This window comes from Cervus canadensis, chromosome 23, assembly GCF_019320065.1.
Source record: "Cervus canadensis isolate Bull #8, Minnesota chromosome 23, ASM1932006v1, whole genome shotgun sequence".
In the NCBI taxonomy this organism is placed as follows: domain Eukaryota; kingdom Metazoa; phylum Chordata; class Mammalia; order Artiodactyla; family Cervidae; genus Cervus; species Cervus canadensis.
The window spans coordinates 52,493,665-52,509,478 of NC_057408.1; the positions used below are offsets into that span (position 1 = coordinate 52,493,665).

General features: G+C 42.2%; 1 protein-coding gene across 7 annotated transcripts in view; it reads right to left on the reverse strand.

Moving 5' to 3' along the window:
• The window catches only part of DLGAP1 (DLG associated protein 1), a 770,938-nt gene that overhangs the window by 278,440 nt on the left and 476,684 nt on the right, over positions 1–15,814 (reverse strand). For 3 of the 7 annotated variants that reach the window (XM_043443646.1, XM_043443648.1, XM_043443651.1), the window contains exon 1: positions 4,760–4,905. In XM_043443646.1, coding sequence (XP_043299581.1) covers positions 4,760–4,834 — 75 coding nt within the window. In that variant the 5' untranslated portion in view covers positions 4,835–4,905. Of the gene's footprint in view, positions 1–4,759; positions 4,906–5,226; positions 5,370–9,335; positions 10,365–15,814 lie in introns of those variants that run through there. The other 4 variants (XM_043443644.1, XM_043443645.1, XM_043443647.1 and 1 more) reach the window with 2 other exon arrangements.

A 15,814-nucleotide genomic window follows, 5' to 3' on the forward strand; every position in this document is an offset into this window, starting at 1 on the left:
CCTGTTGTCCAATATATTCTCTACTATGTGTCACATTTTACACAGACACACATTACTTTGGAAAATACAGTTTCAGCTATGTTTACAATCTTTAATCTAGGAAAGTGAGGTGAGAGGTAAGAGGACTGGCTGCCAAGACAGTGGGAGATGCCAGAGAGAAGTGTGTTGCGCTTACAACCCAGTCCCAGGGCTCTGAGTGTAATGCCTACAGATCACACATCCAAACTTGGAGCAGTTCTGTTCCTTTTGTCCTCTGTTGGTACAGGATTTCCTCCTAATAAAACCATCAGGATGCAGGAGAGATGAGCAGGGATAACAGGAAGAAAAATACCCATTTCTTTTATTTAGACATTAAAAACCCTACCCTGCCATGTGTAACCACAGAGTTACAGACTGCAGGTAATTATTTAGTTAACAACGGTCTTTATCACTTGTGAACTTTTTAAGAAACAGCCATGCTTCAAATCTAACTTTCAGATTAGGTCTTTGCCCCTCTGTGTCTTGACCTCACTGCCTTAAACGGATGGAGTAAGAAAGGATAAGCTGGCCTCTGAAAAGCACCTTAAAGGTTTACATAGATGTGAAAGACTTAATGGGCAGTAGCAGGGCAGTGAGTCTGCTAGGCTCAGCCTGCTGCTCATGAGGTGACTAATATGTGTTAGTCAAGGTATCTCCTTCGGGTTTATTTCCCCCACTTTTAGAAGGAGTGGGTTGAACTAAGTAATTGCAAATAATTCTTCCATAAGGGGATTACTAGGTGAGAAATAGGGAGGTAGAAAGATGCTATGCCCACCTTACAGGGAGGATTTTGTGAATGAGAAGGAATACCAGATGGCCTTCCAGTGAGGTGATTTGGGAATGCTATTGTAAAACTGTCATTTTTCTGAAAAATAAATAAATAAATAAAACCTTCTAGGGCCTCTCATTATACACCTTCATATTTTAGAGACCTGGAGAGTAAAATCAGGGAGGAGTTAGACAATCCTGAAAGTATGTAATTAACAGTGGATAAAAAACACGAGAGGAACAGAAGTCATTTCCTTTCATTGTTATTGGATGACTCTCTGTATGAAAGGTATTTATCCTTACCCCAGGGAAGCAGGATACCTCGAACTTGTTTATACTGATGGTCTGAGATTTAATGTACTCCCTGTAAAAGGGAGGTAAGGAGTTTTCTAGTGGGATGCATGAAAAGTTTGTTTCCCCACTTTAAAGTCATTTTGCTTTTGTGAAATGGTGCACTTGAAACAGATCTTATGTCACGAATCAGAGATGGAAGAAAGCATATGCAAGAGTGCATGTTTTAGAAGTATGGCTACGGGAATGCCTATGCAGATATAACATGTCTATATGGACCTAGACACATGCATACAACATATAGTAACCCTAGACTCCACACAGCTCTGCTTCCTGGAAGGCTCTGTGACAGTCCAAGCGTGAATTTTGTAGGAAGTTTTAAATTCTGGGAGAACAAAGAGTAAAGCTTCAATGGACAGAGAAGAGTGACTTTAAGGTACATAAAAGAAAAGATATGCTTATCTAGAAGACATTTTAATTAGAAGTCTCTTTATTTTAGAAATGGGAACAAGGCAGGGCATTTTGCTAAATACTAACAAATAGTAAAAAAAAAACAACCCCAATTTAAAAAAGATAGTTGTATATAGTCTTAAATTAAAAAGATCACAGCATCAGAAGAGGTCTTTCCTTGGTCACGTGAGTGTTCTCCAAGAAATCAAAGTGTTAAAAAACAGTATAAATAAGAAATTGGCCACTGTCAATGAAGCAGTGAGCTGATGAGTGACTTCTTAAGCTCTGATCCCTCCTTTTCCTTTGCTAATTATTTAAAAGTAATTAGCTATTTTTCTTTTATTGGCGTATAGTTGCCTTACAATGTTGTGGTAGTTTCTGGTGTACCACAAAGTGATCCAGCTATGTGTATACCTATATCCTCTCCGTTTTGGATTTCCTTCCCATCAAGGTCACCACAAAGCATCGAGGAGAGTTCTCTGTGCTATACAGTAGGTTTTCATTGTTGTTGTTCAGTCCCTAAGTCATGCCTGACTCTTTGTGACCCCATGGACTGCAGCACGCCAGGCTTCCCTGTCCTTCAGTTTCTCCTGGAGTTTGCTAAAACTCATGTCCATTGACTGGGCGATGCCATCCAGTGGGTGATGCTGGGCGATGCTCAACACCACTAATTATTAGAGAAATGCTACAATGAAGTATCACCTCACACAGGTCAGAATGGCCATCACCAAAACGCTACAAACAATAAATGTTGGAGAGAGTATGGAGAAAAGGGAATCTTCTTACACTGTTTGTGGGACAGTAAACAGTAATTAGCTCTTTATCTTTACCTTTTAGCTGCAAACTGGACTGGGTTGAAGGAGAATAAATCATTTACTGAAAAAAATTAAAGCACTCCCTTCCCATGGTTTTGGTCTAAGAGTTTATTAATACGCACTTATAAAAATAGAGTAACATGATTTTTCCTATATCCTAACGTGTTTCAAATGGCAGTTAATAGGAACACAGCCTGCAGGTGGGGGAGGAGGCAAGATGGTTTGAGAAGCAGATAAATGAACCCTTGATGTGAAGTCCGACATGCATGTTATTTTTATCCAACAGGAAAAGTTACGGGTTCAAAATTTCAAATGAGTAACATAATCATAGTAAGGTCATATGACTTCTATTGTATCAGAGTAATAGTAACCTGATTTGACCTGAAAAGGCCAAGTTTTATTTCTCTATGAAGCTATCCTGGCAAGTGACAGAAAAAAAAAAATCTGACTGTTCAGAGGTATTGTAGTTTGAACCACATGAAGTTTCTGATTTCAACTGTTTAGAACAATAAAGCTGGAATTTCTCCATGGTTCAGCTCACATCAATGAACATAGTAATCTACAACACAGAGGTTGTTGTTTTTTGAGCTTAAAACCAAAGTGGTAAAAACCATAATCTAGTCACCAAGTCAAAGCCAGCCTGGCAATACTGCATATATGTTTAACGGCCCCTGTAATACCTAAGGGACTTCCCTGGTACCTCAGTGGTAAAGAATCCTCCTGTCAATTCAGGAGACCTGGGTTCAATCTCTAGGTTGGGAAAATCCCCTGGAGAAGGAAATAGCAACCCACTCCAGTATTCTTGCCTGGGAAAACCCATGGAAAGAGGAGCCTGGAGGGCTATAGTCCATGGGGTCACAAAAGAGTCAGACACAACTAAATGACAATACAACAAAATAACACCCAAGCAAAAAAAACCAATGTGTTCTACAATTCGTAAGTCATTGTTTGTGTTGGTTTGTGTAAAGTCATGATCTCAAATGGACCAGAGATTATGGATGAGTCTTTCTTTACTGAATGGTAAATGTTTACCCTGGCTCCTGAATTTAATTTGCAACTGATCAAACTGTGCTCTAAGCAGAAGGGAGAAGGAGCAGATAAATCCCCTGGCCACTGAGAGATCCAGGCCAGTTGTTGTCTTTTACTCTGCTAACCAATGCTAGACCTTCCATGAGTAGACTGGATTCTGAGGGATGTGAAAGCCTGTGTGGGGAGACCTTTGACTGTGGCTAACTAAGGACTTTGGTGCTGCTGAAAATGTCTTTAGAATCATGCAAATTGCAGACCAAGAATAGTAAAGTTTAACAACTTTCAAGAAGGATTTCCTGTCTCTTTTCGATCTTTCTTTTACTACCACTGACTCTGAACCTCTGCTTTCTCCCAGTGTTTTGTCAATTGTCCACACCCTCACCCCCAAAACTTGGATGTGGGCAACATCGAGAATTACAGAGAATCGGAGAAAGAACTACCACCGATTCTACGTGCAAAGTTACGATCAGGCAGAAGTAACCTCGTTTTTCTATTATATCAAGAAACAAGGACATCTCTACTAAGACCAGGGTAAAATAGGGAGAAGACTGTACAAGCCAAATAGGAAATACAGTCAAGAATCTTGAACCCTCCCCCCTTTTTTTGCTGGATTATTGAGGTAATTTAAATTGAAAATAAAGAAAATCATCAATCTGGTTCATTTTTTTTAAGGCAGCAAGGAAACACTGCAGTAACCAAAGCCACTAGTAGAACTGCTCAGCACAGTCACACATTTCATGGAAAGTAGTTTTTAAAAACTGACTTCACATAATTTAAATTGTTCTAAAACAAGAGGAAGGAAAACCTCAGACGGGAAAGAAAACCCCACTGGGCAGAGACTGACATAATCTTGAACAGCATTTTGAAAAATAGTTGTACCTGCATTGAAAAAAAATAGTCCTGGGTTCATGTCTGTTATGAATGACTCTTCAGTGATCTTTTGTGGAGTCTTATTTAACCAACAGGGAAAAAAAGTCGCAAGAAAATCCACAAAACCCCCAACCATCCAGAAATTTTAATTTTGCAAAGGAACAGTTAAGCATTCACCATTCTTGTCAAAGAAAACCACAGATCACATTTCAACCACTAGACACACAACATCCTCTCATGGCACCTAGCACCTGCGATCATCTGTCAATTAAAGATTTTATGAAGCCTCCTGGAGACACAGATGTGTGGGTATCTGATGTCTCTACCTGCTTTCTTACCATCTGTACACACATCAGTACTTAGCCCTTTCAGCTGGACTAGCTATTGTTTAGAGAACAAATAAAATAACAACAAAAACTACTCCCCACCACCACCAAAAAAAAAGAAAAGAAAAAAACCACTTAAACCAACAACACACTATCACCAAATACATAGTAATAAAAGAGTTGTACTCAAACCTGGTCAATCCTTCCATTTCTTGAAACTTGCACACAAACTGAAGAAACCCACTCAGCCTTAAAAAGGTCGATCATTTTGCTCTCCTAAAATTTCATCTCTGAGCGTGCTGGCTTTCTTGTCTGTCTCGTGTGCGTTCTCTCCCTCTCTCTCTCTCCCCCTGTGTCTCTCTCTCTCTACTTTTACCGGAGAGCGTTTTGTTTCCTTTTTCCTGTTTCTGCTGCTGGATGAATGCAAAAATACACAATTTGAAGGGTTTTTTTTTTTTAGGCTAACAGTTGGAAATCTAAAATCTTGCTCTCCTGAATAGCTTATTATGCCAGTCATTCAACATGCAACGTTTTACATAAAAAGGCATTTACAGAATCAAGAATTCTGTTTTCTTAAAGCAAAAACAAATCAACAACCAAAACTCCCTCTACTCCTCTGACCCCCTTCCTATTTTCTTGACTTAACGATTAGCACTTACCCTGAGATGTGCCATAAATGCTCTATTCCAAATGTACAAAAGCCAACCACATCTCAACTGAGAATTAAACAGTTTTAATGTCTTCAGATCCATGTCCCTGCTCCAAATTCTGATACAGACAGTCACTGGCAGCCGTACAATAGTTCTAAACAGCAGACATCTGATTCTTGACATTTAAAAATAACAATATTGGGGGGAAAAAGGGAGTCTTTTTTAAATCAACCACAGACAGCTTGTGAGGCAGCACATCTAAGCAACTGACTATATTAACTGGAACTTGAAATAATTTCAAGCTACAGTATTTTCTTTCTAAATCAATGTCAGATGGAGGCTAGACACCTACAGACCTCTCATTTTCTATATAATCATGGCAATGACCGAAGTTAAATAATTTCTAAGTGATAATTCAATATAGAAAGAAACAGAACTTTTTAGTATTTAGAATTCTATTATTGGTGAATATTAACCTATGTTCAGTCTGGAATCAAATTAGGAACACTTCAGCCATTCATCTGAGATGGGTCACATTTCATGGACATGCATTCTTAACCATGTGCAAACAGAGGAGGTCAAGTGAATGCATACCTTTGCTGCAGAACAGAACTAATATTAAAATGAGAAAAATGCATTTGTTTCTATTTCTGAAGCACTTTATAGACCCAGACAGATCTGCAGTCAAGTCTTAGCTCTCTCAATTACTACCCATGAGTTCCTGAAGACGGAATTTCATCTTTTGTGCCTCAGTTTTGTCATCCATAAAACTGGAGTAAATAGTAATATTAATACTAATTTTACAAAGGTTTTTTGGGTACTAAATGGATACTCTATGATTTCTGGTACATAACAGGCAGAGGGTATATGCTGCTTCTTCCCTCTGTTTTATATATGGTCTGGGCAGGGATCAGACACAATTAATGGAGAAATCCAGGTTTGAAAGCAGATGAATCAGGTTAGACCCTCCATGTTGCCATGTACTAGCTGTGTGTCCTTGGGCAAGTGACTTAATCTAATTTACTAAAACGCAGTTCCTTTAACTGTAAAATACTTCATAGAGCTTCCGAGATCAAATTAGATATCATTGGAAAAGCATCTACTTCAAGCATTTAATGGTAGCTCCAGGCCTTTACAACTCTTGAAAACGGCTCTAATTAGTGCTTTGCATGTGTAACTGAGGCATCTGAAGATGTGGACTGGGATCCCAGGCCTTCTCAACCAAGTGCCTCACTTTATAGTAGAAGAAAGAGACTTTGGAGAGCTGAAATGATGGTCCTAAGCCACATCACTAGTTAGTGATCACCAACTAGTTAGTGGCCAACAGGGACTAAAACATAAACCCTCTTATTTAAAGTTCAATGCTTTGTCCGCTAAACTTTCTGACACTGAAATCAAACACATCTGTACATCAGTTTCAGTATTAGTTGGTAATTGGGGATTTCCTGGTGGCTCAGAGAATCTGCCTGCAATGCAGGAGATCCTGTTCTATCCCTGCGTCGGGAAGATCCCCTGCAGAAGGAAATGGCAACTCACTCCAGTATTCTTGTCTGGAGAATCCCATGGACAGGGAGCCTGGTGGGCTACAGTCTGTGGGGTCTCAAAGAGTCAGACATGACTGAGCAACTAGCACTTTCACTTTTTCACAAAAGCAATATGACTAGAAAACAAACCCCTCTATGTTCCCAAATTTGCTTCTAAGAATGAGTTTACAAGTGAAATTATTCTATGGGAGCTAACAGGTGCTGGCTAAACCTATCTTCCTAAGAGGAACTTCTGCAGGACATAGATTCTCCTTTCCCTGTAAAGCAAGAAGAGAGCTAGAGAGGATTCCAGTTCTTACGAGTGTCCCATTTCCTCCTCCCCCATGTGAATGTCCAGCTTCTTCCTTTTCTTTAGAGGAACTCCTCATCTCAGCATACTAGTTGGGGGGAGTACACTGCATTTACTATGTCCCCACACTGATATATAAAAAATATTTTTTTCAGTTTGAAAGTCTTGTGCAGAATGCTGTGCTGGCTCAGTCATGTCCACTTCTTTGTGACCCCACAGACTGTAGCCAACCAGGCTTCAATGTCCATGGGATTTCCCAAGCAAGAATACTGGAGTGGGTTGCCATTTCCTTCTCCAGGGGATCGTACTGACCCAGGGACTGAACCCACAACTCCTGCATTGGCAGGTGAATTCTTTCTGCTGAGCCACCAGGGAAATGCTTTAATTTGATATTTCTTATCTGATCTTAACACTACTGATTATGGTTCAATTTTTAAAATTAAATTTTGTTTTTGCCACTGGTCACAGAACCTTCACAGACAAAAATGTATTCTCTTCTAGGTTTTCTGTCTCATTACACATCCTTTCTTCAAGACAGATACCTTATCAAAATATTTTATTCTCAGTAGTGGATGAGATTTATGTGGTTAAAGAATTTCTAAGGCTTTCAGTTATAATATTTATAATGGTCTTTTCTATGAGCTAAGAGTCTTGAGTTCTGGTCTTACCTCTGCCATATATTAACAGTGTGACTTATAAGGCCTTTACCTTTCTTTGAGTCTAGTTTTTTATATTCTAAATGAAGAGGTTTGGTTAGATGATCCCTTTAGCTTTAAACTTCTGTTAGTGATTCTTGATAACTTAATTAACACGTATAACAACCTTATAGGGCTTCCTAGGTGGTGCAGTGGTAAAGAATATGCCTGCCAAATATGGGTTTGATCCTTGGGTTGGGAAGATCCCTGGAGTAGGAAATGGTAACTCATTCCAGTATTCTTGCCTGGAAAGTGCCACGGACAGCAGAGCCAGGTGGGCTCTAGTCCATGGGGTCGCAAAGGGTGGGCACGACTGAGCGACTGAGGACAACCTTATAGTAAATTAAATGCTGCCACCTTCAGTAGAAAATATTGTGTTGTTTGTGAAAACTATCCACACAATGGTGGCCTCTTCTGAAGTCTGGGGATGGGTCTGGCACTGTCCCTACCCAGTGACTGCCAGTCTGGAATATCTTCAGAACTTGGTAGCAGCAATCCCAAGGGAGTCAGCTTTGCCAGAAGAGATCCAAAGAGAGCAAAAAAGATGAAGGTCTTGGTGGAAGACTTTTACTTGCATTTATTCTTAAGAGTGGGAAATGATTATGTCATGATTTTAAATTCCAGTAAAACCTTTTTTTAAAACAGACAAGGCTAGGAAGGGAGGGCTAGGAAGAGAAAACGTACACTTTGAAAAGAAAAAAATGTGAGGATCCCTCTTATGAAACGTTGTGTCTCAGTAAAAATGACAATTCTAAAGGGAGGCAGTAGGGAAAAAAGAGACTCTTCCCCTGATATTTTTATCCAGGTGAAATCTGGTTTCAGTGGATTGGAGGGCAGTAGGAGAAAGAGGAGTCTGCAGAAGGGGAGGAGCGGCCTTGGGTCTGTGCGAGTGGGATTTACATACTGACACTAATTGTATTTTATTGTGCAGATGCTTCCCCTTCTTTTCCTCCTCTTCTCTGTTGTCCTGAGTCTCTGCAGCTGTACTTGTCAGGTCCCCAAACTGGTTCCATCTCCACCTCCTCAGGGTGCAGGGCATCACCCCAACTCCTTATGCTCTGGGGATGAGGACTTAGGTGGGGGTGTGATTAGCTTCGTTGTGGTGTGAAAATTGCAATGGTGAAGATGTTGATCAATTTTTCCAAACTAACAGCTTGGGGCAGAATCTTAAATAATAATAACAAAAACCCCTGAATAGAACTAATTAAACTCTTTCCAGAATTCCAAAGATCATTGTTGACTTTTGTAAAAAAGGTGGCTTTATTTTAAAATTCTGTGTAAACTCTCCTTTTCTCCCCTCCTTATCCTACAATCCCTCAGACAAAAGAGGAACACAAAACATTAATAACTCCTTGCCTTTTTGTAGGCGTGCTTTTCAAAGCACTTTTATATCCAGTATCTCAAGATAACTGGATGAGGTTGCTAGCAGGCCTGTTTCCTGATAGGAGTCCTCAGCCCACAAAATGCTAAATAATTTGCTCAGGTTCACACAGAGAATTTATAGTAAAGCCAACACTATGCCCCAGGAGAAAATACCATGCAATCATCAGGTACAACTTCTAAGCACCCATCCCTCCATATAAATGGTACCTGAAGGTACTGGCAGGAACGTTCTTGTTGACACGACTCTGACTTCACCATGGCCTGGTCCATGTTGACCGAGGCTTTCTGGTAAACCTCTCGGGCTCGACTCACGGTCAGTGTGGAGGACCAGGCACTCTTCTTGAGCAGCGGTGCGTCTAGGGTGACGGGCAGGTTGGCGCAGGTGGAGCATTTGACATCGTTGTTACTCCGGGAGGTCTTCACCGCCTGCTCGCTGATGGTGTTGTAGGCCTCCATGAAGTACTGAGAGGCCGAGCGGTCGGGGCACCTGCCCATGGTCATCACACCCGAGGGGGAGTGGTAGATGCACATGTCGCCGTCGAGGTTGTCGTCAGAACTCCACCAGCCCGGGGATGTGTTGTTGCGCGGCTTGGGCTCCGGGCGCCGCTCCTTGCTTTTGCTGCGCTTGCCGTACCTCACGGTCTGCGGCTCGTCCGGGCTGGCCTTGCCCCCGTTGACGCTGCCCTTGGATGGCCCCTCCAGGGAGTGCGATTTGGTGAAGAGCTTCTGGACCGAGTGGACCAGGTGGCGGATGCGGCCGGGGCTGTCGCTGCGGTGCTCCACGGCCGTGCGCTTGTACTGCAAAGTGTGGTAGCCATCCCGGCTGAGAGGCAGCTGCCTCTCAAACTGGTCCAGGAGGTTGGCGGGGATGCGGTTGGCCTTGGTGGCCAGGGTGCGGGGCACTAGGGCACACTCGTCCTTCAGCTCCTGCTGCGAGGTGTAGTGCCGCCGCGGGAAGGTGCTGCTGGCCAGCGGATCGCTGAAGGGGCCCACACACTCGGCCTGGAAGGAGGTCCGCTGAGTGTAATAGGGGTGGTCGGCCGGGTGGTGCTCCACTGGGCTCAGCAGGTATGGCTTGCGGTCCGCGTGGTGCGACAGCGAGTCACAGGCTGAATCGCAGGTGACTCCGTGATGATGGCTGCGGCTGCCCGATAACCCTTTCATCGCTGACGGGGCACAGCCACGGGGGTCATGGACACCCGGGGGCGTGGTTCCAGACCCGTCTCCCGCAACGACCTGGGGGAATGAAGGAGAGAGGGACAGTGGTTAACCCTTCCCTTGGTAAATAGATAGTGCTCTTTCCCTGTGCATCGGCTCCTGAGTTGGTTTTCTGGCAGAAGAACTCATTAAAAGTCAAAGTGTAGTCCCTCAGTCCTGTTGGATTCTTTGCAACCCAATGGACTATAGCCCACCAGGCTCCTCTGTCCATGGGATTTCCCAGGCAAGAATACTGGAGTGGGTTGCCATTTCCTCCTCCAGGGAATCTTCCTGCCCTAAGGATTGAACCTGCATCTCCTGCATTGCAGGCAGATTCTTTACCACCTGAGCCTCATTGACTCTCCCTAAAAGGAGCTTTAATGCATTGATGGAAAAGCCCTATTACCTCTATATCTTGGCAAAGACCCCTCCAATCACACAGGAGAGACAGGGTGAAAGCTAGTTAACCCAAAAAAGAAACTATAAAAATGTTAAATTATTTTTAAATGATTTGGGAGAAAAACTCCCCCTCCCTCCAGGATTCTAATAACTGTATATTTCCCCTGCTGCTCTGGTTTTATTCTTAACTGTATGTTAGTCATCAGGCTAGCAGACCACAAGGGCTCAGTTTCTCTGGGAGGCTTTTGCTGATCCCCCTTACAGAGAGAATTAGTTCTGTGCTTGGAGAGCATCTGCTGCACACTCTCCAGCTCCTCTGGAATGCTTTGTGCCATGTTTTCCCCACTAGCTCAAGCTCCCTGAGGTTAGTTTACTTCTTAGTCACCTGTACATCTCCCTACCTCATACCAGGGGCTTCCCTGGTGGCTCAGTGGTAAAGAATCCACCTGCAACGAAGGAGACCTGGGTTCAACCCCTGGGTTGGGAAGAACCTCTGGAGAAGGGAATGGCTACCCACTCCAGTATTCTTGCCTGGAGAATTCCATGGATAGAGGAGCCTGTCGGGCCCCAGTCCATGGTGTCTCATACAACTGAGCAACTAGCACTTTTACTTTCACTTCACCTCATACCAGTTGGGCCATATAGACACACAAGCACTCCATATATGTGAGCGGAAAACATAAATAAAAGAGGCTACTGGCACCTTATAACTTTAGGATATATTTCTACATCTTCTTTCACATACTTTCCCGTTAGAATGCCATGGTGACAATTACAACAAACAATCCCCGCTTTCCCATGGTAATTAGAGTTGGAAAAACTAATGGTAGGGCAAATACATCAGAGCTGTAGAGAAAACCTGCCCATGTATTTCTGTCATCAGAGAATTAAAGAGTTTCTTGTCTACAATCTGAGAGCAGATGAAGAACAAATAAGCTTGAATCAGCTCATTTGACTATCAGGGCATTTCCTTTTGCTGGTTTAAGAGTTTATGGTAAATATTTCCAAGCTATGGCAAGATGGACAAAGGAAAGACTCTTGAACATTCCTGAGGAAACATGAACATTCCTGAGGAAACATGAAGGGCCTGAACCCAAGGGTCGGGTGTGCCTGGGAGAGAAATAACTCCTACAGATGCAGCTGAGCAAAACGTAGTCACCCGAAGCCTTCCCCATCCTCCAAGACCAGAAGCTGCTGTTCTGGGCAGAGTACGTCCTTTGGACTCTAATAGAGTGAGTTCATCAGTAGCTGAATGCGTTCCTCCTGACAGTCTTTTTTTTTTGTTTTTTAAATAAAGCTTTCTACAATACAAAAATTATCATATGGAAAGTTGTCCAGAAAAGCCAATGTGACTTTCCAAAAAATCACAAATGTAATTTTAGATTGACAGGGAGAGATAATTGGTTTAATTGTAAAAAAAAAATCCTGTAAAACAAAACAGAACACCCATGTATAGCCTAATGAAGAAAAACATGGAGTCTTGAGGGATCAGGACTTGTCAGTTCCGTGGGATATGCTGTATGCAGGAGCCCAACTGTTGAAAATCTCTAACCGTGCTTTATGAAGCTCCTTTTCTCCTCCTAGTCTCTCTGTTTATGGATTAATTGAAGGAAGTTGATGAGAGGTTTTAATCACTGGAGTCTTTTGAAATTGGTCAGTCTATTAAATTAGGAGCTTCTTGAGGATGAGATTATATTTTATGCATTCAGTGGTCAGCAGAGTGCTTGGCTGATGGTGGGAACTCAGTAAAGTAGTTAGTGAAATAATGCATCAGTGAAAAATTTCCCAGGGTGGTCCATCCTGTAGTTCAAATCACATCTATTGTGTTTGAAAAGGAAACGGCCAGGGAAGGAAGGAAGGCACCATCTTATGGGCATTTTAGAGACAGTGGTTTTCCAGGTGAGGCATGAGGCATATGGGTGAATGTTTCTTATGCTGCTTGTTTGTTTGCCTTCAACTTCTGCCTCTCCATGTCCCATCAATGAATATCTTACCTCTTAAAGTTATCCCTGCTTTGAGCTTAAAATCTGGGAGTTTACCTGATCTGCTGACTACAGAATGTCTAGACAGACGACAATCTGTTTAAAGAAGAGAAAGCAAATGACACCTGAAGAGACAAAAAGGGAAAGAAAGACTGGTTCAGGAAGAGCCTGTAAATCAAAACTTGCCCACTGAGGAGCTAATATAAGGGAAATTTTAGCATAAAATACCTAGGGACTACTTTGTACAAAGTTATGATCCCAAGAGTAGGCTGTGGCAAGGAGGGATACAGAAGATTAAATACACATTTTTAGCAAAACTGTGGCACAAACTAATTTAGGTTGAAAAATCCACTGCATGAGGAAGTTTCTCTATATAAAACAGGTCTCATCGAAGACATTTTTGTCTTTTAAATATAGACTTAAAAATAAAAGACAAAAATAGGAAGCTGGTTGGGTTATGGTCACATAATAAGTCTTATGATTCCACATAATATAACTCAATATATGAAATAATATGAAATAATGCTTCAGTCTTTCCTTCTGAAGCAGCTGGGTCTTGGGTGGATATTTTTTGCTAAATAAAATGTGAATCTGGCAAGAGCCAAAAACATGAATTATACATATTCACTCCAAAATGGAGATTATTTGAAATCATGTGTTCAATATTTATATAATTATCTTTAATTTGTGAATGGCATTTCATGTGAGATGATGTTGCCTGAGGACACACAGAGCAACCAAAGAGCCTTTTTAAGGCCATTAATGATGAATTTGTTCAATGATGTAACGGATGATTATTTTGGTAAGTTAAACATGCACAGTGTGATTTTTTACTAAAGTTTAAGTGGGCTATTTTCAGCCTAGTGACAAGCACTTATATTTTCATAGAGAGTAAAACATTGAATCAAGGAAAATAAGTTAACTTTCATTCTTCTTCATATCTGTAAAAAGATACTGAGATCTTGATCCTTTTCCTCTGTGCCGTATGAAATATGGTAATAAATGCTCATAAACATTTCTAAATGCTCCATCTATCTTTCTGGTTAAGACCAGATAAAATGACTTAATACCCTAGCCTTTTTAAGGGAAAACTCTTACAGTCTCTTTTAGTCTCTTGTCTTTTAAAAAGGAAAACAGATTAATTAGTGATTACAAATTACAGCAACACATTCAGTGACTTCTTGATGAGTGAGGGAGATGACCTAAAACCCTCAATGGCTAAATAATGGTTGTGATACCTACCACGGGGGTCCTGCTCTTCCTCTCCTCATTCTTTGTCTTCTCTTCTTACTCATGAATTCTATTTCCAGCCTACTTCTTTCTGCCACTTCTTTCTCTCTCTCTCCTAATTCATGTTCGTAAGTGGCAACCTGGACTTGACTTGCTCCAGCCCATGTGTGCCTAACACCATCCCCGGGAAGAATTAACTGAGCATCCTTCCCATGCAGGGCTCAGTCTTTGCTGCCGCAGATGACCAAATGCAACCAGCAAATCTCTAATGCTGAGAGAGACGTGACCTAGTCATGAAAAAAGATAAATAGCAATGCTTATTACCCTCTGCATTCTTGGAAAAATTAGCCCTGGAATTAAGTTTTAAGGGGCCGTAAAAGATTTCTGAAAATAGAAAGGGAAATTGTCTTTCGTGCCTTCCTCTCTGAGCCAGGATGGAGAATGTGAGTCAACGTGCCTCTGTAAGGGTTTCTATGACGACGGTGATCATCCCTCATTTTTGCCTTGTTCACTATGACTTCAAAATGATGCTTTGTTGTCCTCCTAAGTATGATTTTACCACCAGACGACAGGCCCTCATCGTTGGCTTGGAAAATGTGTTGACTGTATTGGCTACCATAAGATGAGCTCTGGGTGTGAGAGACAGTGGTTTTTAGAGTTCCCACACCTGGGGCAGAAGCACTGCTGTCCAGATGATGACTAAAGCAGGAACGATCCAGCACAGGTAAAGTAAGTTCTCAAGGCAGGTAATTTATTAGCACCAAGGGAAAAACAAACAAACCACATGTTAGAAGATGCTGACTGGATGGAAAATAGTCTTGCAAAGCTGGCAAGTCCTTACTTTGATTTCTGTGCTTGTCTTTATTTAGAGCTGCTGTGCTTGGCTTTTCTTTACATACAGAGAGAGGATCCGCCCAAAGGGTGTCTACTCTCTCTTTCAATGAGCACTGACAGCTGGGCAATCACAACTTGCCTTAGAAAGGACAGCGTGGGGGACCCTGCCCAGGAGAAGAGGGAGCACTGTGTTCTCGTTTGGGGAGATGCTGGGAAGACAAAACCTCCATGAATTATCTCAGGGTCGAGTCACTTTTTTGCCTCTCCCCATTTTACCCGTGACCTGCTCATGCCAGGTTATAACAGTCAACGGAAGAGAAAGAAGGAATTCTCTTACTGAGAGTAAAACCTGTCCCAGACTAGTGACTTGCTTCCCAGTCTCTCTAGATGCACACAGGTGACTAATTCTGGCTAATGGAGTATAATTGAAAATGGCAGGTGCAGCTTCTGGAAAATGACTCTTAAGTGAAGGACATACCTTCTTTACCCCCTTCCCTGGCTGGAATTCAGACTTCAGGCTTGGCTAAGGAGTGATCTTGGTCCATGAGGTGGAAGTGACAGTCTGAGGATGGGAGCAGCCCAAGATAATGGGCCCAGCCAGAAGAGAGTGCCTATCAGCCTGGACGAGTACCTCTGCATCTTGTTTATGGGGGAAGGAATGGACCTGTATCTTTGTCTACACCACTGTGATGTGTTTTCTGACCCTTGCATCTGAACCAAGTCCTAGGTGACAAGGGTGGATAGGGCTGACTCCTGGAGAATTTTTGTCAGCTCTGCTATAATATGAAGGACTTGACTATGTTGGTGGTGGTCAACCATGAGAGCAATTTAAATCAGGCAGTGATACAGCCACATGTATACTAGATATTTCTCTGGCTGTAGTTAGAGAATGCTTCTCAGTTGGCTCGGTGGTAAAGCACCCACCTGCCAATGCAGGAGACACAAGAGACACAGGTTCGATCCCTGGGTTGGGAAGATCCCCTGAAGGAGGAAATGGCAACCCACTCCAGTATTCTTGCCTGAAAAATTCCATGGACAGAGGAA